The sequence below is a fragment of the Chenopodium album genome, chromosome 1, assembly GCF_948465745.1.
Source record: "Chenopodium album chromosome 1, dcCheAlbu1.1, whole genome shotgun sequence".
Classification (NCBI taxonomy): domain Eukaryota; kingdom Viridiplantae; phylum Streptophyta; class Magnoliopsida; order Caryophyllales; family Amaranthaceae; genus Chenopodium; species Chenopodium album.
This window is the reverse complement of record NC_137834.1, coordinates 80,338,889-80,366,327: the sequence shown is the minus strand read 5'-3', so window position 1 is coordinate 80,366,327 and position 27,439 is coordinate 80,338,889. Positions and strand designations below refer to the sequence as shown.

The 27,439-nt window shown below is 35.0% G+C and overlaps 3 protein-coding genes, 1 long non-coding RNA gene and 1 pseudogene across 4 annotated transcripts; 4 read left to right on the top strand and 1 right to left on the bottom strand.

The window, feature by feature from the left end:
• The first annotated feature begins 4,646 nt into the window (after positions 1-4,646).
• LOC145610708 (dirigent protein-like) lies at positions 4,647-5,415 on the top strand. Its single transcript, XM_081666033.1, has one exon. It carries the CDS (start codon positions 4,694-4,696, stop codon positions 5,273-5,275), a length of 582 nt encoding a protein of 193 aa, XP_081522159.1. The 5' UTR covers positions 4,647-4,693; the 3' UTR covers positions 5,276-5,415.
• A 460-nt stretch (positions 5,416-5,875) lies between these two features.
• Positions 5,876-9,132, top strand: LOC145610658 (uncharacterized). Its single transcript, XR_014106304.1, has 3 exons — positions 5,876-6,133; positions 6,210-6,287; positions 9,081-9,132. It is a non-coding gene; the product is annotated as an uncharacterized LOC145610658 (long non-coding RNA).
• An 8,592-nt stretch (positions 9,133-17,724) lies between these two features.
• LOC145636379 (disease resistance response protein 206-like) lies at positions 17,725-18,332 on the top strand (annotated as a pseudogene).
• Positions 18,333-19,822: 1,490 nt separating this feature from the next.
• Positions 19,823-22,854, bottom strand: LOC145636363 (uncharacterized). The gene is made up of 3 exons (XM_081687907.1): positions 21,670-22,854; positions 21,335-21,484; positions 19,823-20,536 (listed from the first exon to the last, which is right to left on the bottom strand). Exons 1-3 carry the CDS (start codon positions 22,852-22,854, stop codon positions 19,823-19,825), a joined length of 2,049 nt encoding a protein of 682 aa, XP_081544033.1.
• Positions 22,855-24,309: 1,455 nt separating this feature from the next.
• Positions 24,310-25,778, top strand: LOC145636356 (uncharacterized). The gene is made up of 2 exons (XM_081687896.1): positions 24,310-24,388; positions 24,946-25,778. Exons 1-2 carry the CDS (start codon positions 24,310-24,312, stop codon positions 25,776-25,778), a joined length of 912 nt encoding a protein of 303 aa, XP_081544022.1.
• The last annotated feature ends 1,661 nt before the right edge of the window (positions 25,779-27,439 follow it).

Genomic DNA, 27,439 nt, shown 5'->3' with positions numbered 1-27,439 from the left:
TTGGATTTTCGGATGGGATCCAAATAACCGAATTTTAATTCAGATTGGATCGGATTGGATTGAGAGAGAAATTCGGATCACATCGGATTGGAAAATGTAAAATCAAATTATATTTCGGATTGGATCGGATTTGGGCTAAATCCAAACCGAAAATCTAACGGACATCGTATCCCTAGGTTTTCCCACCTAAAATAGGAGTCAGAGTCAATTTAATAAGATGAACATCGACCAAAACACATTCTCCACAAAAATACTTAGGCAATTTAACTTGGAAATGTAAAGCGCGAGCAACTAACATTTAAAATATGTTTATGTTTTCTTTCAACACCAACATTTTGTTGATCAGTATCGACACATGAGGTTTGATATATATAGGCACATAAATTTTATATGAGTGCCACATTGGATATTATACCGGTCAAAAGTCAATGTATTGACTCATATTTATTTGACTTTTAATTAGAATTAATTATTTTGGGTGAAATAACTTAAATTGGCCCATCATAATTAGTGTTATATTATTGTCAAGCCCAAAATCCAATGTACATCAAACTCAAATCCTAGGTGTTTCAATCTATAAATAGAGCATTCTCTACATCACTTGGGGGAGAGGAAACAAAAGACTACATCAGAAAATAGAGCAAACCTCTCCAAGGAAAACCTCTCAAATACTTTAAATCTCTCAAGAGAAAACCTCAAAACCTTTCCAGAGAAAACATCTCAAAATTTAGAATGAGAACAACAACAAGCATTCGATGTGTCGTTCTACTCTAGAAGATCACCCATGGAAAAGATCAAGCCTCGATGGTCCTAAACACGAAGGAGAGAAGAACTTCAAATCATCAAGAACATCACCAGTTCAACCTCTACTTAAATAGTCATTGATTGAGATCAAGCCTCGTTGGCCCTCAATCAAGAATTCAAGTCAAAGGTCTACATCAACAAAAAGTCATCAAAGATCTACATCAACAATAAGTCAAAGCTCTGCATTAACTATCTTCGATCGAGATCAAGCCTCGACGATCATCAATTAAGAATTAAGTCATCAGCCTGTGGAACAAGTCAAAGTCAAAGTGGAGATTGAATCAAAGGATTAAATTAGAGATTGTATCCAAAATTATCATATTAATAAAATTAACACTTTGTTGCATTTATTTTGAGTCTATATTTTGCAGATTTAAATTTTGTGTTTACAATATATTACTCTTTTTTTTTCTTCAAAAAATGGTCACAAAAACGCTTTCGAATTGTCACTTTGTAATACTTTTAATCTTTTTATTAAATCGAGTTTTGATTAAAGCATAAAATTCACAAATGATTTTCCTTACATCATGTTTACCAACCATCAAATAAATCCATGTAGAATTAGAGTAATCATCAACAATAGTGAGAAAATATCCATGAACAAACAAAACATCCTCTAAAATCAAACCATCACTCCAAATAATTTTTCCTTCTTGTAGCTGTAGTACTTTTCCCGTTAGGCAAACCAACAAGATATATAATAACACGAAAATCTAAAAACAAACTCAAGTTATTGGACATGTGGTTTCAAGCTCTGATATCAATGGGAAAATAGTGGTTGATCTTCATAATCAACATAATTTGTGAATCATAGGGGTGATGGTATCTTTTCATTCATTAAATCAAGGATAGTAATCTTATTGCACATGTGGTGACATGTTCATAATGCCAGATTGCCAGCTATGCAATATTGTGTTAGTTGAGGTTTGATGGCGTTAAACAAAAAAGTTAGGGTCAAAGCCCCAAATCCCCACCCTCCTCCTTTCTCCTCTCTCTCAAAGTATGAACAATGGCGGGTGTGTAGTAGTTCCGGCAATGGAGGGTGTAGCAGTGACTATAAAACTGAAATTAGTGTTGGACGACAAATAGGTATGACTCCGGCAACGGGTGGTGGTGGTGGTGTTCGTACTTAAATCGATCTCACATCCACCAACGTCGGCAAGAATTATGTCCAAACAAAGCTCCATAGGTTAGTAAATTCAAGGAAAAATGGTCACTCTTACTCTTTTGGGTTGATTAAGCCCTTAATTTCACTTTTTCTTCCTAGGGTTTTCATTTGATTTGGCAGAAAAGCTGACAGAATTGGTGGTGTCAATGGTATCAATGGTCGGTTTATTGGATGAAACTTGGACATTATGAAGATGGTGGTGTGGTAGCTTCAATGGAAAAAGCAGCTTGAACACTAATATTGTTACTATTAGTAAATGGATTTAGGATAAGCTTGCGTTCTTGGTGATTAAGCGACTGACAAAGCAGAAGTATGAGCTGGCTAGTATGAGTAAGCACTAGATTGACAAAATATGTTAATTATCAAGATCAATTGGGAAAGCCCCGATATCAATTATTCACTCATCTAAATAATACGTACCGTGAGATTTAACGTATGTCGAGAAAGTAGTGGATTTACTTCCCTTTATAGCACTTAGCTTAAAAATTGTGCCCATTGATCATTCCTAAGAGTTGAAGTAGAACCACAATCTTCGTCATTCACCTCCTGCTCATTACTCTGCCGAGAGTTGCTGCTAACTTTTCTAGTGAACCCATGACCACCAGAGTCTGCAGTACGATCACCGCAGCTACCGCGACCACCCCCATGACCAGACCTGCCACCACGCTGACTGCTACGCCCACCAAAAGTAAAGGAATCAGGCCATCCATTTAAATTAAAGCACTTCTCCTTCAATTCATATGACCTTTTTTGCCACAATGATCACAAATACAAGAATCACCACTACTACTAGCCGACTAAGCAACCCTTCCTTGAGCAGAACTCGAGTTCGCAAACCCTACAACCTCCGTGCGTGGGTCTTAATTAAGATTCACAGACAGTTTGTTTTCTCTCATCCAACACCACTTTCGCGTAAGCCACTTTCAAAGACAGAATCAAGTCCATCATGATTTGAGAAGAGTCGACACAATACTCCCAAACTTCTTTGGGTCTAAACTAATACAAAATTTATGAAGTAATTCACTTTCAACGATCTTGGCATATTCAGAGGCAGCTTCACACTTACACTTTGGAAACTTACAATAACTTACTAATTCATCTTGTAGTTTCCTCAATTCACCAAAATACACGGCCACTAGCCTATTACGTTGCTTGCAATCCGCAATTTGAGCCCTCAAATCAAGAATATGAGGACCATTGCCAAGGGAATATATATCACGTATGTCATCCCATAAAGTTTGAGATGGTCAAGAAAACGAACTGTACAACGCACTGAAACATCCAAGGTATTCACAATCTAAGCAATGAGCATAGAGTTAACAGTACCATATTAATCAATATTCATAGACTCCTTGCCTGACACCTCAGTATCTCCATCAATATGTAAAACCAAGTTTTCTCTTAGCATGCAAGAAGATTATTGCATAAAGAACGAGAACACTCCTCATAGTTATCTCCTTTCGGCATAATAGGGCTAATCACAACCCCCGTACTTTCACTCTGATGGAGATAGTAGGCATAAAACGATTCATAACGAGGGGCCTTGGGAGGCGGAATATCGTCACCACCACCAGTCATCACAACACAATAAACGAGCAACAAAAAGCGGAAGCAAAACTAGGAAAAAAATCAAGAAGAACAAAAACTAGGGTTTGTGTTCAGGAAAAAAATGGAAACAAAAAGAACGTTAAAAAAAACTTTAAATTAGAGGGATCTTGATACCATGTTAAACCCACAAGAATTTTATGGGAAAATTTCTTAATGAGCCTTTACCATTAATTACATAGGCTTACAACATTAACTCAACTTGCCAAAAACTCTTAACAAAATATATATACAAATATATTCACAAAATATATCTAACTTAACAATATATCCTAACACTATCACCGGCTTAATTTCATATTTTATCGATATATTTGAAAAAGGTGGATGGTTTTCCATCGTGTTTGGATGATATTGCCACCCCTACTCCTATGTTTCATGTGTGGAGTTGTTAGTTATATTATCTCTTTCCTCATATTGTAATTCTCTGCCCTAACAAAAAAGGAATGGTGATCCAATCATTTATCTTCTCCGTTTTATGTGTGTGTGGGGGGGGGGGGGGGGGAGATCCTTTCTTACATGGAGGTACTTAAATTATTTTGATTTAACTGTAACGTCATCTGTAATCCTGACCAATTACGAATTTAACATTTTTTTCTTTAGCATGATTGATAAGTATGTCTTGGGAATACTCCAACATAACGTCTTTTTATTAATATATAACAATCATAAAGACGTGGGGTCCTAAATGGTCAATTATTATTTTGAAGTATATATGTAGGGCTATGGGAAGCTTTGAAGGATAAAATACAAGTTTATATTCATGATAAACAAAAAAGTATTTTCTCTCGTGGTATTTTTGGAAACAAATCAACAACGTTTATAAATGTAGGTCCCACAAATGTCAATTTATTTAAGAAAATATAATGCTGATAAGGATATTTTGTTAATATATTTACAGAAATATCACTAAATAAACGATTTTTGTTTATCTTGAAAATTAACGGAGGCTCCCTCGAAAGAGAATTACTCCCTAAAATGTTTGATTGCTTGTCTTGACCCTAGAGGCCTAGAGCACACTATATAAACAGCCTTGTCTAGATACGATTTTCCCCACAAATATACGCACTCTTCTATTGTATACACATTTCTATCTTTTCCTCAAACACAAGGCAAATGGCACTCATCAAGTCATTAACAATTTCCCTTCTCTTTTTCTTTCTATTTTCACTAACAAATCTCTCAAATGCACTTAAAAACCCCCCAAAAACCACCCAAAGGCCTAGAAAACCATGCAAGAGGATGGTTTACTACTTCCATGACGTAGTCTACAACGGCAAGAATGCCAAAAATGCCACTTCAGCCATCGTAGCAGCGCCCGCTTGGGGTAACAGAACCATTTTTGCCGGCCAAAATCGGTTTGGTGATGTTGTGGTTTTCGACGATCCTATTACACTTACAAATGATTTTCACTCCACCCCAGTAGGGCGCGCCCAAGGGTTCTACTTATACGACAAGAAGGACGTGTTTACATCTTGGTTCGGATTCTCTTTCGTGTTCAACTCTACTGAGCATAAGGGGTCGTTAAACTTTGCAGGGGCTAACCCGTCGACGAGCAAGGCTAGGGACATCTCTGTTATTGGAGGAACTGGTGACTTCTTCATGGCTAGGGGTGTTGCTACATTGGTGACTGATGCTTTCGAAGATGATGTTTATTTTCGACTTCGTACTGATGTTAAGCTCTATGAATGTTGGTAATATAATTCATGGTTTGCGTAAGGCTTTTAAGGGTGCAACATTTCTAGAAAGTTTGTTGCATTTTATTCACCATAATTGTGTGTAATCAAGATCATTTGAATTTTAACAATGAGTGAAATTGTGTACTTTTAATTGTTTTACCTTTTGAAAGTTTGTGTACTTTAATATATTTTGGATTCCTAGATGCGATATGATTTGGTAATAAACTACTGCATCGATTTAAAATGTCTGATTTGTTGACTAGTAATGGAATTAACTACAAAAATATAGCAGGGGAAAGACGTGCTATAACAAACATTTTGTTTGAATGGTATAGCTTAGTTTGAGTCAAGTTAGGCCCCGATCTTTAGAGCCGCTCTGCTGAGTCTTGCTCTACTCTATTATTATTATTCGATCGATATGGTTTAAGTAACTGTTTGGCCTAGTTTCTACAAGTGTTTCTTTATCTAAGAAATAGAAACTGGGCCAAACAAGGGTTTTTTAAGAAACAAAAACACTTTCTCAAGAAGCCCAAAATAACTTCTAGAGTGGGAAAAATAAGAAGCACCAATTTTGAGCTTCTTTATATCAGTTTCTCGGGGAGCTAATTTCCCATTTAATGAAACTTTTTTTTGGACAAAAATATCCTTAACATTTTACAAAAAGACCTCTAATATCCCATTAAAAAAAAGAAACCCCCCTTCTTTCTCTCTTCACCTCTCATAAACACTGAGCAGCTCTTTCTCTCTCCAAAAACACGAAACGCTCAACCCTCAAGGCCAAACGAAGACGGCGTCCGACGACATGCAATCCGGTCCTCCTAGACCACCGGCGCCACCATTTCGTCCACCCAAGAGGACACAACCAAGCAATAATAAGGTAATGTTTTTTTACTTATTAAAATTTTCTCTTTTGTGGGTAGAACCCTAATTTCTTTGCATTGATTTTGAAATAGGAGAAAGCTATAGATCTCACTGGTTCTCCTCATCCAAATCATCCCAATACTTCACGAACAAGAAGTTCTGCCAATGAGGTTAGTGAATTGGTCCAGAATATAGATCTTGAAAATTTCATTTTTGATTCAATTTAGCAAAATACTAACCGTTTACACAAATTCAATTTCTGGGTATTCTTAGAATTTAAAGACTGGGTAAATGATACCTGTGTTAGGACAATGCCATGAAATTAATGTTAAATATAGTATGGTTATAAGTTTAATGTGGTTTAGGCGGAATAGCAATCGAAACTAAAAACAATGTCATCTGTAAGGGCTGAGCTTGTTAATCTCATACGCAGTAATGAAAAATTAGAACTCGGAAGCTTTTCTTTCATATATGTTACATTGAAGTTATTTGTAATCGTAGTGGGTTCGATATAGTTGTTGTCTAGTACAACATTAGAGCCCGGAAATATGCAAAGTCATTAAGCTAGAGATAGGAAGTTGTTTGCTAGGCTGCTTGTTCTGGGGCATAAGGGGGTGTCAGATTGACAGTTGGGGACAATATTAGAACTATGGTCTTTATTAATTGGTAAAGTTAGGAAATGTGTCTACTTTTTTAGAACATCCTAAATTCCTAATATTGTATTATAATTGACTATTGTTTTTTGACAAAGGGATTGCTGAGTACCTCGATATTGTGTGCCTTGTTGCTATATCAGAGTAAATAAATAAATAAGGCCTCCTTGAGAGTCTTGACTTTGATATTATAAGTTGTTAAGATGAATTATCGATTTCTTTCTCTTTTAACCATTACAAGCTATGCAGTACCTGTTATACCTCTACATATATGGATGTGGTTTATTATATGCCACTGATAGCTGTGCAGTGCAAATTTTGGGCAGTTGGCCACTTGGCCATATAATTGGACGTTTATCTCGTTCTAATTGAAAGTTATATTTAAGGGCTATAGTCATGGGTATTTCTGATCTATGTTGACAATGGTGTAGTATATGTACGTATTTGGATGTTTATTTAGTATATTCATTGCTTGTGTTGGTATCAAATTTACTTGCTTATATCCGGACAAGGTGATAGTGGAATGGTTGAAATATATTTTTGAGGTATTGAGGTTATGATGTCATTTATATAGTATCATATTCTTTGTAAGAACTTATAGACAGGGAACCATTACCTAACCTTTCTTAAAGGTGAGTAATAAAGTTTGGCTATACATTATGCATCAACAAATTAATGAACATGTTATGAATGGGCTTTATATATATATATATATATATATATATATATATATATATATATATATATATATATATATATATATATATATATATATATATATATATATATATATATATATATATATATATATATATATATATATATATATATATATATATATATATATATATATTAGGGAATGAAATGCATGTTGGATTTAAAGAGTACTCGGCTTGTATGTTGTAAGGTTTGTCAATATAATGCTGGTAGAATTTATAAAGCGTGACCTTGGGAGGAAAATTACATTATTATGTTGTGTGTATGGTTGGTGAAGCTTATGCGTAATGCACAACGTTTCATGGCTTTGTTTGTCTTTAGATTAACGAACAAGTAAAGAGGTCAAAAGCAACTTGGTCTGATGAAACAACTAAGATTTTTTGTGAGGTTTGTGCTGAAGAGGTCCATGCAGGGAATAGACCACACACTCATTTTAGCAAAATTGGTTGGAATAATGTGGTTATAAAGTTCCAACAAAGGTCTGGTAAAAAGTATGACCAGAAGCAATTAAAAAACAAGTGGGAGAAGTTAAAAACGGAGTACGCTACATGGAAGAATCTCGTAGAAAAGGAGACAGGGTTAGGATGGGATCATGAGAAAAATACAATTGTTGCATCCGATCAGTGGTGGTCACTCCAAGAACAGGTGAGCATAACAATAATCTGATTTGTACATTGCCTTTTTTCAAGTAGTTAGTTTTAACTAATTACATTTATTTATTTGTATAGGCCAATCCGAGTGTTGCTAAATTTCGTGAAGCTGGAATCCAAAATTTAACAGAGTTAGAGATCATGTTTGCTAAAATAATTGTTTCTGCTACAACTTCATGGAACCCTTATTCACAAGATGATATTGAAATAGAAGACTTGACTACCATAGGAAACGAAGAGATAGAAGATGAGGAACAAGTTGACATTACTATGGATGGTAGTATCAATGAAACAGTATCTCAACAGCTTGAAAGTGAAAGCATTGACAAGACCAAAGTCAATACAACATCGGAAGAAAAAAGGAAAAAAAACACAAAAAGGAAATAAATCTAAAGTTAGCACAGCTAAGCTCATGCAAAATGAGCTAAAACGTATTGTTGGTGCGATGGAGAATTTCTCTCAATCTAGTGCTACTGTAACTTCAAAAAGAACTGATCTTCCTGGTTGTAGCATTGGAGAGTGTCTAACATTGCTAGCTACAACACCAGGGGTTGAAATAGGAAGTGAACTTTATATGTTAGGAACTCGTTTATTTGTCAAACGAGAATATAGAGAGATGTTTGTTGGTATTCCTGATGAAAATATACGGAGTTGTTGGCTTGAGCAAGAATTGGAAAGGGAGAAAAAAGCTTCTCAACGTTAATTATTTTTTTATTTGTTATGAAACATTGTATTTATGCTTTGATTGCTACTTTTTTTAATTACCTTGTTGTAACAGACCAACTTTCTTATTTATGTCAGTTATTTTGATTTTCTTAGTATTTGTTATATATTATTATCATTATACTTTCTCATATAATATTAGCTTTTTATAGTTGCTTCGTTATATAAGGTTTACTTTAAAGTATACAATTTTAATTGGTTCCTTGTTTTTTTTAATCAGGTTAGTTCAAATGGAAGTGCTTATGATGATGTAATTGATGAATCCTCCTCCGAAGAAGAAGACGATGAAGATTTATTACTTCAAGAACAACTGAGGGGTAAACAAATGATGTTATATGCCGCCACAGGAGTAACGATACTTACCAAATACTATCTTAAATATTTAATTAAACAGCCTACTAGGATTTCGTTATGTTTGGATGGCAATGGTTGCAAGAGGTTTTATCTACATCGGGTGAAAGTTATAGGATATTAAGAATGGAACCCCATGTGTTTTATAGTCTTGCTAAATTATTAATGGATAAATATGGATTAAAGTCAACTAGGACCATGCCTGCTGAAGAAGCACTCGGAATATTCGTATATTTATGTGCACAATTTCAATCTAATCGTAATATGCAAAATCGCTTTAAACATTCTGGTGAAACAATAAGTAGAAAATTCAATGAAGTTCTTGAAGCAATGACAAGATTTTCTAAAGATATTGTAAGACCTTCTGATCCAAACTTCAAGGAGGTTCCAACTAAGATACGAAATAATTATAAATATTGGCCACATTTCAAGGATTGTATTGGTGCCATTGACGAAACTCATATTCCATGTGTTGTTTCGGAGGAGGATAAAATCCCTTACATTGGGCGCAAAGGTAACCCTACTCAAAATGTTTTAGCAATTTGTGACTTCGACATGTTATTTACATATTTTGTTGCTGGGTGGCCGGGATCTGTTCATGATAATCGAATCTTAAAAGATGCAATGGAAGACCGCAAGAAATATTTCCCTCATCCACCCGAAGGTATATATTTATGAAACTATATATTATACTATCTTCTTTACCATTATTATACTATGTTGTCATTATCTAATATTGTACAATGTACAGGAAAATATTATGTTGTTGACGCGGGTTATCCGAATATGAAAGGATTTATGGCTCCTTTTAAAGGCGAACGATACCATGTTCCTGATTTTCGTCGTTCAACACAACCTCCAAATGGTTTCTACGAGGTCTTTAATTATTCACATTCGTCATTGAGAAACGTTATAGAGAGAACATTTGGTGTCTGGAAAAAAAGATGGAGGATATTATCAATTATGCCCAGCTTTTCGTTGGAAACTCAAAAGAAACTTGTTGCAGCTACTATGGCTATGCATAACTATATAAGAAGACACGCGCTTGAAGATTTGGAATTTGATAAATGTGATGCAGATCCTTATTACATACCTGAAGTTGAAGGGGATGAGGATATTGGAGGCAACCCGGTAACTACTCTTGAAGAACATGATGGATCAATGGATGATTTTAGTATGGAGTCTATTCGCTACAATATTGCAACTTCTCTAATGAGTCGTGGATTGTAACGTTATTGGATCTTTTATTAGGAATAATAATAGCAGACATTTTGGATATGAATTTTTTATATTTTGACAAAAAAATCTAAGTATTTAGACTTATGAATTGTTCAATATTTTAAATTAAATTTAATCTTACAAGCTATTATAAACAATTTGCTATTAAAAAACAAAAAAAAACTATTATTAACAAAAAAAAAAACTATTATTAACAACAATGTACAAGAAATTAATACTAATTTATTCTCCCAAATAATTTTTAAAAAAAAAAAACTAATATGGGCCAAACAGGGTAAAATAGTTTCTCAATCTAAGAATCACTTCTGATTTTTGATGGGCCAAACAAATCTATTTCTTACAACTGTTTCTCTAGAAATAGTTTCTGGAAAACTACTTCTGGGAAACAGAAGTTGTTTTTCAAAAGCTTGGCCAAACAAACCCTAAGTCAAGTTGAGCCGAGTCAGATGGGATGCAACTCTATTAATAATAATTTGGAACCTAATCATCCAAAACTGGTCCCCAAATCCGGATTAGCCCTAAAGGTGAACCGAGTGAAACACCCAAAAAATTAATAATTTAAATTTATTACTATTAACCTTATTATTTTTTCGGGCTAATTTTTGTTCTTGTACAAATTATATACTTTTTGCGTTTTTTTTTAGTTGCAACGCTTTTCATTTGACATTTCTTTCTCTCCTATCCACATGGATCCCTCTTATTTTTCTCTCTAGCTCCTCTTTAAAAATTTGTTTATAAGATCGTGAAAATAAAAATGCTGCAATTAAAAAAATAAAGGAAGTATGTGACAGAAAAACATTATTATCTACAATTTGACTTAAGAATTCCATACTCCATCTAGGGATGACAATCTAGTCCGGATCCGACCCTACTCCGCCCCGATTCGAGGTAAAATATCCGCTTTGAGTCCGAGAAAAAAGTAATCCAAGTTCGACTCTGTTAAAATAATCCGACTCCGAGTCGGAGGAGGGTCGGAGTCGGATCCTATAAAAAATCCGAGAAAAAAATCCGACTCCGACTCCAATAGATAATGGATTTTTGTGTGGGTCATGGTGGCATTGGGTGTGGGTTGTGAAGGCCCAAATAGCCCAACATCTCAAAGTATATTGAATAATGAAAAAAAACTCGGAGTCGGGTCGAATCGAAGTCGGAGTCGGAGGTCGGATATTGAAGTCGGAGTCGGAATCGGATGTCGGAGTCGGAGTCGGATGTCGGATTTAACCTCCGACTTCCTGTTGGGTCGGAGTCGGATTTAGCATAATCCGCTCCGAGTCCGACCCGTTGCCATCCCTAACTCCATCCCTCTTTAAAACTTTTTTATCGTCATTTTCCCTTTTTGGAGACCGCTAATTTAGTAACTTTTTGTGATGATTCAGCATGGAGAACTATTATATACTCCCTAGCAAAAAAAACAAAAAAAAAACTACTCCCTACTATATACAGATATACTCCGTAGTATTCAGCTTGTACGCTTCCAAAGTTTCAGTCTCTTTTATTCACTGACATTTGTCAAAAAAAAAAACAAAAAAAAAATAATAATAAAATAAAATTGTCAGCTTTAGTTGCAGATTAATTTGCTGACCATTCAATGGAAAATTTAGTTGCAGATTAATTTAGTCTTTTAATCTCATAGTCATCCCTCATTTGTTGACAAAAGCAGCAAATTAAAAAGATGGCATATCCCATAATCAAAATATTAATGGTCTTGTATGGACCCGGTCTACAATACATTATTATATATAGACCCAAAATTTGACACTTTTAAATAATATAATCACATTCTGAATGATATAATCACTTTTTTAGACGATATACTTATCTTTTTGTGAGTCTTATTTTGAATTATATAATCTCATATTAAATTATTTAATGAGATTATATAATTATCTTTAGAATGACAAAATTAAAAAATCATCTTTTGAATGATGTAATTTACTATTTGATACTTTTTATAATGATAAACTAGATATAAGCCCGTGCGATGCACGGTTCTAGTAAATCTTTTTAATTAATTTAAGATTTTTTTTATATGAAGATCATTCATCGGATATTTGAATAAAATTCCTAATATCATAAGATTATTTTTTATTTATTTAATTTTAACACTAAAGTTATCTTTCGTAGGTTTATTTATTTTACGTGGCGCTTGAATTTAAAATCCCAAACCTTATTCTTCAATTTTTCTTAATAAAAAATAAATGACAACTCATTTTATTTACACAAATTTTTGTATGTGGCTGGCCACACGGTGTGGCCAGTCACAATTTTTATTATTATTTTTTTTTAAAAAAAATACCACAACTCTTCTCTCTCTTCTTTTTTTATCTTCTTCTCCAAACTATACATCACCAACAATCATATCTATACTATACCCATTTTCTCTCTCCTCTTTTCTTAGCTTATTCTTCAAGCCAAACCACACATCACCAACAGCCATATCTCTACTCCACCCATTTTTTCTCTCCTCTTTGCCAAATTGCTGCAATTAAAGCCTGAAATTGTAGAAATTGGGTGTTAAATTGCTGTGAAAAATTGTGATTAATTATCCTTAAAATCATCAACAACATTTGAAGTAGTGAAATTGATGAGAACCAAAGAAATGTGAGCTCGTTTTATTTCTTCGTGGAATCTTAGATCAAACATTCTACGTCAAAATTTGTATGGTGTTACTAGTTTGGTTATGAGTACTTGTAGGCATTACTGGTTTGGTCAGGGGTTACATGTAGGGTGTTACTGGTTTGGTCAGGGGTTACTTGTAGGGTGTTACTGGTTTGGTGAGGGTGTTACTGGTTTGGTCAAGTTACTTGTAGCCGTTGTAGGGTGTTACTGGTTTTGGTCAGGGGTTACTTTTAGGGTGTTACTGGTTTGGTTAGGGGTTACTTGTAGGGTGTTACTAGTTTTGCTCAAGAGTTACTTGTAGGGTGTTACTGGTTTGGTTAGGGATTGCTTGTAGAGTGTTACTAGTTTTGCTCAAGGGTTACTTGTAGGGTGTTACTGGTTTGGTATGGGGCTTACTAGTAACCGTTGAATAAGTAATTCATACAAGTAACCTTTGAAGTAACTCATATAAGTAACCCCTAAATAAGTAACTCATTCAAGTAACCCTTGAATAAATAACTCATACAAGTAACCCTTGAATTAACCCATACAAGTAACCCCTGAAAAAAAATACAACTAAATCTTGAAAAAAAAAATACAAGTAACCCCTGAAAAAAAATATACAAGTAACTCTTGAAAAAAAATACAAGTAACCCCTGAATAAGTAATTCATACAAATAACCCCTGAAAAAAAAATACAAGTAACCCCTGAAAAAAAAAATACAAGTAACCCCTGAATAAGTAATCCATACAAGTAACCCTTGAAAAAAAAATACAAGTAACTGAAAAAAAAATACAAGTAACCCCTAAATAAGTAATCCATACAAGTAACCCCTGAAAAAAAAATATACAAGTAACCCCTGAAAAAAAAAAATACAAGTAACCCCTGAATAAGTAATCCATACAAGTAACCCTTGAAAAAAAAATACAAGAAACCCCTGGATAAATAATCCATACAAGTAACCCCTGAAAGAAAAAATACAAGTAATCCCTGAAAAAAAAATACAAATCCTGAAAAAAAAAAAAAAAAAACAAGTAACCCCTGAAAAAAAAAATACAAGTAACCCTGACAAAACCAGTAACCCCGTTATGCAAGTGAATAGTAACCCCGTTATACTGCGTAATCCGTTATTTTTACTGATTTGGCAGCAGGCCACACGGTGTGGCCTGCTGCACCAAAAAAGCTATGTTTTATTTATTGATTAAAATAAGTCCTTCGTAAATGCGTTTTTTTATATACTCGTTCTGTTTCAAAATGTTAGTCTCATCTAAAATCTTTTAACTATTAAAAAAATAAGGGGGAATCTTCTAAATTTCTTTTTGTATATAAGGAAAAACATAGTGATACGAGATTTAGTTTTATTCGTTTCGATGAGTACATTTTTAATATCTAATTTTTATAATATTTGCTAGGGAGAGATTAAAGATATTTATGATCAAAGATTTACATCCATATATGTAAAAAAGATAATTATTAGTTTTTTAAATAATTTAAATTTTAATTGTTCACTATTCGTTATTTTTACCTAGATGGCAAAATTCTTAAATCTTATTCGTCACTTTTTCTTAGGTGGCGAGTGAATTTTTTAATTCTAAAATAAATTATTAATCTAAAATTTTATTGGTCAAAATAATATATACCTTTTCTTATGTGGCGCGTCGAATGCTCCCGAAAAATGCCTACTTTATTTATATATATATTCACTTTTTGAGTGATACATTTACATAACAGTTTAGGATGATATAATCACTTTTGTAGTAATATAATCACATTTCGTATGATATAATCACATTTGTATGATGTACTAGAAGGTTCGGTCTACAATAAGTTATTGTAGACCAGGTCTATTCTAGTCTTTACCTATTAATGGATGATTTTCAATGGTCTTTCTTAAAATGACCACCATTATTCTTATGAGTAATTCTCATTGGTTGATTTTTATCATTTTTTTGATGTTTGGTCAAATTTCTTTTTTTTTTCTTTAATTCATTTTTTATTTTCAAAAATTATTTTTTCATTTTCGAAAATCTATATTTTTTTTCATGATTATTTAACTAAAATCAATTATCAATAAAATCAAAAATACAGATTGAATTAAGAAATTTTAAATAAAAAAATATTGTTCTTCAATGTTCTTCATCAATGAATAAAAATAACCATCGTCATCATAATCATTTTCACTCAATATCTATAATACAATCGCACATTAAATTAATAAATATTGAATATATGCATCGATCTACATATTCTATGCGAAATTTGAATAGTTCAAAATCAGGGTTCATATAAATTCATGTTCATTTTAATCCTAAAATAAACAATATATGTTAATTAGACTACCACAATAAAAGGATGCAAAATCAGCCATTATATTATATGTATTTGAGAATATATATTATCAAAATTTTGAAAATCTTGGTTCATGAGGCAAATTGGAGAATGGAGAAGAAACCGTAAATTTTGTTTTCAAAAACCTGTTTGATCCAAAAAAAAATAAAGATAAACTTTAAATTCTGTTTGTGTATAAGGAATTAACCTAACTATTAATAAGACATTACCTGTAAGTATGTAAGCCTGTAACACATAATTTTATTGTTTATTTATTTGTCTACGACTATATATTGTTTGTACATAGCTAATATTTAGATTGTCCTATACTATGTTGCCAAGCCCACCTTCCTAAAAGTATTACTATCTCATTGGATCAGATTAATAGAATTTTTTTTTGGAAATAGTCTCCACAAAAAATATAGAATCCCCATGATTTCTTGGGATAAAATTTGGCAACCCAAAAGTTATGGTGGTTTAGGCTTGTGTAAGATTGAAGTTGTGAATTCGGCTTTTTAGCCAAGTTAGGATGGAAAATAATCTCAGACCCAAATAACCTCTGGGTACGTTCGATGACCGCAAAGTATCTCAGTAAACAACCCTTTTTTAGTATAAGCCTCAGCCGAAGGAGTCTTGGATTTGGAGAAAGATTTCTCCAACTCCGCCCTCTTCTTCTAAAGGACTTCATTGGAAAATTGGTAATGGCGCTAGTGTTCTTTTCTGATTGGATAATTGGTGCTCTTCTGAAAATATTATTTCTATGTTAAAATTTAGATATTTCAGATATCCATAATCTAGATCTCACTGTTGATCATTTTATTACGGACACTAATGAGTGGGATCTTACGGCCCTGTCTCTTCTTGTTTCTATTAATTTAGTTCAAATTATTCAAAGTATCCCTATTCCTTCATCGTCTATCCAAGATGAACCTTGGTGGGGTTTGTCGATTTTACTATACAATCTGCTACTTGGTTAGCCCATAACATATCTTCCCACACTAAGTGAGAATTTGCTTGGATTTGGAAATTGATATCTCCCCAAAATTGAAAATTTTTGTTTGGCAACTTCTTCATAACGCTCTTCCTACTAGAGCTAATCTTGCTCATCGTCAGTTGGACATTCGCACATTCCTAGTACATGTCCTTTATGTAATTTCCATCTTGAAACACATGATCATTTATTCCTTTCATTTTTGTTTATGAAACGTTTTTGGACTACTAACCCTACTACTAATTGGCTAGGTCATGTTCCTCTTCATAATAAATTTTATCATCTTTTCAGAATTTTGCATGGGAATTTTTCTTTTTCTGTGATTAAGATTATTACTTCTATGTGGAGTATTTTTGCAAACTAGAAACTCAATTGTCTTTCAGAACATGAATTTCTCTCCTATGGCCATCTTATCCTGTGCCCAAAAAATCTTTCATGAATGGAAGTTGCTCTCTTGTTTGGAATCTATGGATAATCAGTTAGCCCCTTCTGCTTCTTATGTTGATTCTCAGACCATTTGGATTTCCTAGTCTCCTCCTCGTCATGGTGTTGTTAATATAAATTTTGACGGCTCTGTACGTGGTGCCTCAGGTGCTACATGTGTAGTTACCAGAGACCACTTGGGAAATCATATTTGTAGTCGGTCTTATAATATTGGCACAAGTACACCTCTTATTGCTGAGGCTGCTGCCCTTCGTAATGGCCTTTACTTGCATGGTCCTACATTGTTTCCCATATATTTATTGAAGGTGATAACTTACTTATAATTAATATTTTGCAGGGTAAAGCTCAATGTCCATGGAAGATTAAGTTACTACTGGAAGATATTAAGGAGCTCCTTCGTCTTTTCTCTTTCGTCGAGTCTAGGCACATCTATAGAGAAGGCAATAGAGTAGCAGATTATGTTGCTTCTTTAGATCATTTCATGCAAACGCACCAGGGTATTGATCCTTTTTTAATAGTAAATTTTCTTTTTTATTACTTCAGATAGGTTGGGTTATACTCTTGAGAGAAGACTAGTCTAACTTCTTGTATCTTTCCTTTATAAAAAAACAATAATAATTAATTTATGCTAAACTAGACAAAGATTTAAAAGAAACTTGTATAATTATTTTAAAAAAGATCATGAACTCAATATCTTTTAATTTTAGAAAGATTACTTAAATGTTTAGGAAATGAAGAAAGCTTTGATTCTCTTCTAATTAAAAATAAAAAATAAAAAAAAATGATAGGGTATAGCTTAGGTGATACAAGTAAATAATAACAGCCTTGCCTAGATATGATTTTCCACACAAATATAGGTACTCGATCTTCTCTTGTATACACATTTCCATGTATTCCTAAAAAACAAGGGAAATGGCACTCAAATCATCATTTACATTTTCCCTTCTCTTTTTCACTAACAAATCTCTCTAATGCACTTAAAGTCTTAAACACCCCCAAAAAATCACCCAAAGGCCTAGGAAACCATGCAAGAGAATGGTTTACTACTTCCATGACGTAGTCTACAACGACAAGAATGCCAAAAATGCCACTTAAGCCATCATAGGAGCGCCCGCTTGGGCTAACAAAACCATTTTAGCAAGGCAAAATCACTTTGGAGATTTTATAGTTTTCGACAATCCTATACACTTACAAATGATTTTCACTCCACCCCAATAGGGCGCGCCCAAGGGTTCTACTTTTACGACAAGAAAGACGTGTTTACATCTTGGTTTGGATTCTCTTTCGTGTTCAACTCGACTAAGCATAAAGGGTCATTAAATTTTGCAGGGGCTAACCCTTCGACGAAAAAGACTAGGGACATTTCTGTTATTGGAGGAACTGGTGACTTCTTCATGGCTAGGGGTGTTGCTACCTTTACGACTGATGCTGTTGAAGACGATGTTTATTATTGTCAAGATAATCTCCAAATCTCAATCTTCTCATTCATCCACAATCAAATATTTATACACATATATTAGAAACCTAATTATCATAGGAATCTAATTAATCTTATCTTAGGAAATATTATCCTACCTAAAGATAACACAAGATAATCACAATGATATAACAAATATATTCCCTAAGATATACTATCTTATCTTAACATCCCCCCTCAAGTTGGAGCATGTAGATCTCGAATGCCCAACTTGGAAAGTAACGTCTCAAACTGAGCCTTCCCCAAGGCTTTGGTAAAAATGTCTGCAAGCTGCTCTTTCGTGGGAACATACGAAGGTGAAATAAGTCCCTCCTGAATCGCATCTCTAACAAAATTCAAATCAATTTCAATATGTTTCGTTCTTTCATGAAATACCGGATTTTTAGCAATGTACAAAGCTGACTGGCTATCACAAAATAACTTCATGCCCTGCGGATGTTGTACACCCAAAGCTCTTAGTAGTTGTTTCAACCACTTTAATTCACATGTTGCAGCCGCCATTGACCTGTATTCCGCATCTGCGGATGATGTAGCAACCGTGGGTTGTTTCTTGGTCCTCCAAGATACTGGGGAAAAACCAAGCAACACAAACCAACCTGTCAAAGACCTCCTAGACAATGGGCAACTAGCCCAATCAGAGTCACACCAACCCTCAAGTTGCAATTCACTATCCGAGCGAAGAAGTATTCCTTGCCCTGGGTGTTTCTTCAAATAACGCACCACTCTAAGTGCGGCCTCCCAATGTGCTTCCTTCGGATTCTGCATAAACTGTGATAAAATATGAACAGAATATGCAAGATCCGGCCTAGTTACACATAAATAAATTAGACGGCCGACAAGTCGTCTATATTTCTCCACGTCCTCCAATACTCTGCCTTCCGCAAGAGCTAATTTATAATTTTGTTCCATCGGGAAATCTGCAGGCTTAGCTCCCAATAATCCAGTTTCAGAAATAATATCCAACGAATATTTTCGTTGACAAATATAAATTCCCTGCTTACTTCTTGCAACCTCGAGCCCTAGGAAGTATTTTAATACTCCCAAGTCCTTCATCTTAAAACAATCTCCCAAGTATGCCTTAAATTTTGATAAGGCTACTTTATTGTTCCCTGCAACAATCAAATCATCAACATATATCAACACATTCAACTGCAATGTTCCTTTGGTCAATGTGAACAAAGAATAATCCGAGTAGGATTGTTTAAATCCATATTTCTTCAATGCTGCAGTTAATTTTGCAAACCAACATCTGGGAGCTTGTTTCAAACCATACAATGATTTCTTCATCCTGCACACATAATCAGAGTTATTTTTATTGAAACCTGGAGGAATTTTCATGTAAATTTCCTCCTCCAAGTCTCCATGTAAAAATGCATTGTGCACATCCATCTGATGTACTTCCCAATTCTTCACTGCTGCTACTGCGAGGAATGTCCGAACTGTAGTCATCTTTGCAACTGGCGCAAATGTCTCATTGTAATCAAGGCCTTCCACCTGATGATTGCCTAATATTACTAATCGTGCTTTCAATCTCTACAAGTTCCCGTGCTCATCACGTTTTTCTGTATACACCCACTTACTTCCCAAGGCTTTCTTCCCTGGTGGAAGTTTCTGAAGTACCCAAGTACCTTGTTCTTCTAAAGCTTTTATCTCTGCAGCCATTGCATCTCGCCAACCTTCATGTTTCATTGCCTCTTTGAAAGATCTAGGCTCATTCCCTGCCGTTATAGCTGCAATATACTTTTTATGTTTCTCAGAAAAACGTGAACAATCAACAAAATATGTGAGAGGATACGGAGTACCCGAGGAAGATGATAATGTAGATGATGTGCGTGATGATGAATTGTATTTCCGTATAGTATGCGTCACAAAATCTCGATATTTTGTGTTCGGGATTTTTGGTCTTTTCCCTTTCCCGAACCCATCTGCTTCTCCCTCATTCTCACACCTGGTCTGCTGAGTTGTGGCACTCCCCCCTGCATCCTCTAACACTGCTGCGTCAGGCTGGGAAGTGCGCTGCTGCTGCTGTTCTTCTCGGCGCCCAGTACCGTGGTCAGGGGGCTGCTGCTGTTCAGCTCGGCACCCAGCATCCACCTGGTCCTCAGCGTGGTGGTCAGGGACAGCCTCGATGTGGGGCTGCAAAGCATCCCACTCCTCATCTTCGCCCCCAATAACCTCACTCAATCCCCATATACTCAGGTCCTCTGTTAAGGCTGTCTTGGATGCTTCATCAAACGGGAAAGTAGTCTAAAAAAATCTCACATCACGAGAGATGAATATTTCTTCGGTGTCTAAATCTAGCACTCTCCATCCTTTCTTACCAAACGGGTATCCTAAAAACACACACCGTCTACTCTTACTAGCAAATTTGTCCCCTTTACACCGTTGATTATGAGCGTAACACAAACACCCAAAAACACGAATGGACTCATACGACGGTGATTTATTAAATAATATTTCAAAAGGAGTTTTATTGCCAAGTAATAGGGTTGGAGTTCTATTAATGAGATGACATGCCGTTAAAACACACTCCCCCCAAAATTTTATAGGTAAATTCCCTTGAAACCTTAATGCCCGTGCTACATTTAATATATGTTGATGCTTTCTCTCTACTCGTCCGTTTTGTTGTGGTGTACCCACACAAGATGTTTCGAAAATCATGCCATTATTATTAAAATATTCTTTCAAGGAATTAAATTCCGTTCCATTATCACTCCTAACAATTTTAATAACATGATCAAATTGTCGTTTCACCATGGCCACAAAATTCAAAAACATCAATTCAACATCGGTTTTATTTTGTAACAAATAAATCCAAACACCTCTTGAAAAATCATAAACTATTGTCAAAAAATAACGAGCACCACATGAAGATGGTATTTTATATGGACCCCACAAATCTATATGCACAAGTTCAAATATACAACTTGCTTTATTCTCACTAATTGGAAAACTAGACCTAGTTTGTTTTGCCCGAGGACACACATCACAAACTTTATTTTTTCTGCTATAATGACTACTAATATGAGGAATTAATTTTAATACTGACTCTGAAGGGTGCCCCATCCGTTGATGCCATAAGTCGAACGAAGAATCTCCATCCACCGCTAGAACCTTCACTTCAGGAACACCTCGAAAGAAATACAGTCCATCTTCACGTTCACCCACACCAATCACCTTCCTCGTCTGCGGGTCCTGTATAACACATATTTTATTAGTAAATTGCAAAATACAATTTGATTCATCGCTTAATTGAGTCACAGAAATTAAATTGCAAGTCAACTGAGGTACATAAAGCACATTATCAAGCTGTAACCTCCCGGCAATATCACTGTTCCCAATTAATCCGCATTAGCCGACTTGTCGTCTGGCAAGCCTACGGGACAATTTTGGGTTTTCTTCACATTTTTGAGCAATTTAAAATCACATGTAACATGATTTGATGCTCCCGTATCCACAATCCAAGGTATTAAATTTGTCTTACCATGCAACTGACGATTTTTGGGATTTAGAATGTCGATAATCTGCTGCACCTGGGCTGCACTCACGCCAACTAGGCTGGCTGCTGCATCATCAGTAGAAGTGGAAGCCTTCGATTGTGACTGTGGGGAGCCAGCCACTTTATTCGCCCTCACCGGTTGTTGCTGGGTTGTGTGTGCTGCCCCAGCATTGCTTCTATTGCTACGTGAGCCACGACCACCACTGCCTCGTCCCCTTCCTCTACCACCACGGCCACGCTCCCCCCACCACTCGGGGTAGCCTATAATTTGAAAACAACCACTCTCATCATGACCCACTCTATTACAATGGGTACAAAACTTATCACTGTTATCTTCATATTTTTGCTTGGCTTTTAAATCAACCTTGAAAGCTACTGCCGTCTCCACCTTCACACTCCCTTCACGTAGGCGTTCTGCCATTGCTATATTTTGATAAGCTACATCCACAGTAGGAAGAGGAGTTTGCGCAAGGAGTTGAGATCGTATCACGGCATAGTGGGCGTCCAAGCCTATTAAAAAATAGTGCAAAAAATCTTCTTCTCGAATATTGTCGACCTGTGTAACAATATTACACTCACACTTTCCACAACTACACTTAGGAACCCGTACATATAGCAAGAGTTCCTTCCAGATTTTCGAAAGCCGACCAAAATAATCAGCTATAGATTCCGTAGTAGCTTGTTGGCACGCACCAAGAGCTGTCTTTAATTGACATACTCGCGTCCCACTCACCACACAGAACCGGTTCTTAAGGTTCAGCCATAAAACACTTGCATCATCATAGTCGCCAATTGTTGCTCGTACTTTCGGATCAAGCGTGTTAGTAATCCACGAAACTAACATGGACTGCACCGCAATCCAATCCTCCATCTTCTTTGCATCCGTCTTCGGTATGGCAATAGTTCCATCCACAAAGCCAAACTTACGCTTAGCCATTAAAGATCTTCGCATAGCTTGAGCCCATTCATCATAATTTTCACCACGCAATTGTATAGGCGTAATGATATTACCCGGACCATCACTCGATCCTAGATAATACGTCAAGTCTACAATTTTTTCACCCATCTTCGTTCTTCTTAATTTGTGTTTGAATTATTTAGTTTGTGTTTAGAATATCTGAATTATCTCACGGCAAAAAAAAAAAATTTGAAGTCTTGCCTTGGCTCATGATACCATGTCAAGATAATCTCCAAATCTCAATCTTCTCATTCATCCACAATCAAATATTTATACACATATATTAGAAACCTAATTATCATAGAAATCTAATTAATCTTATCTTAGGAAATATTATCCTACCTAAAGATAACACAAGATAATCACAATGATATAACAAATATATTCCCTAAGATATACTAAGATATACTATCTTATCTTAACAATTATCGACTTCGTATTGATACTAAGCTCTATGAATGTTGGTAATTATATAATTCATGGTTCGTTTGATAATTCGTAATGTAAGGTTTCTAAGGAATTGAAGGATGCAACATTCTCATGTGTTAGTAGGGGTTGCAAAAATAATATCATGCATTCATATCATATTGTACCGTGTTTTTTATTCTGCCTTTAATCTTTATTTTTTAAGAGTGTATTTGCATGAATTGCATCTTATTCCCCTAATTGTGTCAGTTGTGTGTGATCAATGTCATTTGAATTTTAATAACAGTGTGTGAATTATTGTTTTTTTTTTTTTTTTTTTTTTTTTGAAAGTTAGTGTACTTTGATTTGGATTCCTGGATGCAATATGATTTGGTACTTCACTACTACATTGATTAAAAATGTCTGATTTATTGACTAGTAAGGGAATTAAGTAATTAACTACCAAAAATATAGCAGGGGAGAGGTAACAACATTTTGTTTGAATATTATAGTTTGAGTCAGGTTAGTGATTAATCATTCGATATGATTTAAGTCAATTTGAACCGAGTTGGATGGCATACAAGATACAACTCTACTAATATTAATTTACGTATATTAGCCATATTAATTTTTTGCCCATATTTTAGTTCATGTTCAAATCATATGATAGAAAAACATTATTAGTTTTTTTTTTTTTTCCATATATGTATTCAGCTGGCACGTTTTCAATTGCTTTTATTCACAATATTGCCACTAAGTACACAGTTACACTATTACACACCTCATGTTTATCGACTAGTGATAGTTTATACAATTCTCCATCTATTGTCCTGAGATTTTATACAACTAATATCTAAGTACAACTCTCTTTTTTTCTTTCTTTTTCTTTTTCTGAAATCTAAACTTGAATTGCTGACCATTCAATAGGACACTAAGTTGCAGAATAACTTATTCTTCCAATCACAGTCATCCCTCAATTATTAACAAAAGCGGCAAATTAAGATGGCAGCATCAAACATTAATACATTATAACATTATATAGACCAATTCAAATTAACATATTAAGGTCAACTTATTTTGTCAATGTAAAATAGTACAAATCTACAATCAACCAAGAATAAGGAGCACTTTGTGAGTTGCTGACTTAAGGAATAAAAAATGTATACAACCAGACCCTTATCTCTTTATCAAAATTCCCCTGAAGCCATGAAACTACTTCCTGAAGGTCCGAATTCGGGTTATTAGGTTCTTCAAGCTGATGTATCTACTCCAACATATTTTTTTGGGATGTTCAAGAGTATCGAGACAATCAAGAGTTGGCCTATCGAAAATCTACCATTTCCACAAAATAAACTCCTTTCAATCTCTCATGGTGGTGGTGGTCCTGTTGCCCCTGTTGTTGATCATGTTTACATGATTCCTGTCATCAACCAGCCACTCTCATCGAACCGATATTATGTCATCAAAGCAAGTGGACAACATAGAGGGTAGGATAAATGCATAACTTTAAACATTCGTTACCAAATATTGATAAATCTTGTTAGACTTAACCAATAATCAACTATAGAGAGTCTGACCACATACAAGTCTAACAAGATTTTACACTAAAACCAATTTGGTGATATGTGGCGTAACCCACTTGACTTATATATAAGTCTTATTTCTTTGATTGAGGTAACTAAGAAATTTACGATTTACAAATTTTGAATGATTTGATTGATGACAGAGAAGCATATGCGAGCTCAAAAGAAGAAGACATAGTTACTTGCTGTTTTTGCTTACCATCCATAACAGATGAAGATCCAAGACCCTTTGATCCAGACGACGTATATCAGCAGTTCGAGTTCTTTGTAACAGATTCTAGTCGCGACACATACATGCCCATAGCTATATCCTTAGCACCTAATGGTTACCCTCCTGAGTTTTTACGCTCAGAAGGATGTCATATGAAATCCAAGCCTCCTGAACATTTCGATTTGAAAGAGGCTCAAGGTATTGACCCTTCTCTTAGAACACATCTTCCGGACTTCAATTTTAAGCCAACTAAAAAACGTTCAAAATCAGTGGTTATTGGTAAGTGGTACTGCCCTTTTATGTTCATCAAAGATGGGAGGGTGAAAGATCAAATGATAGAGGACGTCTTCTATGAAATGACACTTGAGCAAAGATGGGAACGGATATATGGTGCTGAGAGGGATTACGGCGAGGAAAAGATGATAACACTCGATGTGGTGGTTCCAACAGAAATGGTAAGGATTGCAGGGCAGAAAGCTACACAAGAAGAGAAAATTGATAACAGAGGAGTGGTGTGGTTTAAGGCTATAGATGGAAGCGGGACAGAAACCCGAGTTGGGCTGAGCTCATTGATTATAGAAAGAATAATGTGGGAAGAAAAAAGAGTTGGATGGGTTACAAAGAAAGAGAAGTGGATTAGGGTCATAAGAGAAAAGGAATATGAAGGCATGGGACACTGGAAAAGTTTTGGTTGTTATATGCTCGTCGAAAGCTTTGTATTGAAGAGGAATAATGGGAGCATTCTACTAACATATGATTTCAGGCATACTCATCAGATAAGAAACAAATGGGATTGGTATGTCAGTGACTCCGATCCTGAGTTGCCTGCATAAACAATATATCTGCAAGGTTTAACTTTGTGTGCTAGATTGTACAAGTTTTTACTGCGTATATGTTAATAATTGAATCAGTTCATTTGTACTGTGACCAAGTTTCACATTCTAGACAAAATGAAAATATTGAGCATACAAGAGAAAGCGGCTTTTTCAGCAAATATTATAGAAGTCAAATTCTCATGTAATCGGAATGGATCATCTGTTCCCTGATGCAGTCTGAAAAACCAGATGCAGTTGAAAAGTGATGGACATGTTTAAAACTTCTAATTTCCAATGTTAATTTGTTGGTTAAGTTTTCTTAACAAGTTAATTAGTCAAACTAATTTAACCTACAATAACAAATAATATCCGTACAAAAGTTATCATTATCAAGCTAAATTACTGCATCAAAATGCCCCTCCTTATGCCTTCTGGGAAATGTATGTTCCAATGTCAACTTATTAAACAATTGCCTCCTTGCCAGTTATATAGGGATATCGCGCACATCACACAGTGACACAGGTTTAACAACTACGGAGTATAACTTAAGAGCCCCTTTTCCAAAAATAGAACTTTGGGTACTTGGTACAATTCTCCATCTATTATTCTGAGCTAACATAGAATATTCAATCGGAAGCTCAGATGCTGAGAGCATCAAGTATGTATTATTTAGACGAATTCAAATTAACGTATTAAGGCGGCAATTTATATTAAAGTATACAGGTCAACTATATATCAATGTACAATACTGCAATCAACAAAGAACAAGGGGCACCTGGTGGCTGAGTATAGAGGTAAAAAATGTATACAACCAGACCCTTATCTCTATACCAAGATTGCCCGGAAGCCCTCAGATTACTTCCAGAAGGTCCGAATTCAGGTTATTTGGTACTTCAAGGTGATAAAACTATTAAGACCTCTTTTTTTGGTTTCTTCAAGGATACCAAGATTATCAAGAACTGGTTTATTGAAGATCTGCCATTTCCACAAAATAAGTGCCTCTCCATTATTACTGGTGATAATCGCAGCCAAACTATTGATGATGTTTACTTGATTCCAGTCATCAACCAACCACTCTCATCCAACCGATATTATGCAATCAAAGCAGATGGGAGGCAAAGAGGGTAATCACACAACTTAAAATATAAACTAATAAATTGCTAAATTTTCATTCATGTTCAGGACGGTCTAATCACATACAAGTCCCATGGTTTTCCATCTAATAATAGGTGGTGTAACCCACCAGACATATATGTTTGATCGCATAACTCGTATTCCTATCTTCACTTATTGTGCAAGTCCTACCAGAATTTCCTTGGTAAAAATTTACGATTTTCTAACAAGTTTAATTTTATTTTGGCTCAGTGAAGCATATGTAAGCTCAGTCAAAGAGGACATGGGCATCTGTTGTTTCTGTAGTATCCCATGCATACTAGATGAAGATCCAAGACCCTTTGATCAAGACGACGTCTATCAACAGTTTAAATTCTTTGTAACAAATTCAAACCTCGGCAGGTTCATGCCCACAGCTAAATCTGTTGCACTTGATGGTTACCCTCCTAAAGTTTTAAAAGCAAGAGGATGTCAAATGAAATCTAGCACTCCAGAAAATTTCTATATTGGAGAGGCTCAAGGTATTGACTCTTCTCTTAGAGCTCATCTTCCGGACTTCAATTTTT

Excerpts from the sequence above, each read along its gene's own strand:
- LOC145636363 (XM_081687907.1), bottom strand. The coding sequence starts at position 22,854 with ATGGGTGAAAAAATTGTAGACTTGACGTATTATCTAGGATCGAGTGAT. Across the intron at positions 21,485-21,669 it reads AGAAAACCCAAAATTGTCCC|GACCCGCAGACGAGGAAGGT; the intron begins GTAGGCTTGCCA and ends TGTGTTATACAG. Across the intron at positions 20,537-21,334 it reads TGGGGCACCCTTCAGAGTCA|ACTACTTTCCCGTTTGATGA; the intron begins GTATTAAAATTA and ends AGATTTTTTTAG.
- LOC145610708 (XM_081666033.1), top strand. The coding sequence starts at position 4,694 with ATGGCACTCATCAAGTCATTAACAATTTCCCTTCTCTTTTTCTTTCTA.
- LOC145636356 (XM_081687896.1), top strand. The coding sequence starts at position 24,310 with ATGTATACAACCAGACCCTTATCTCTTTATCAAAATTCCCCTGAAGCC. Across the intron at positions 24,389-24,945 it reads TCCTGAAGGTCCGAATTCGG|ATGAAGATCCAAGACCCTTT; the intron begins GTTATTAGGTTC and ends CATCCATAACAG.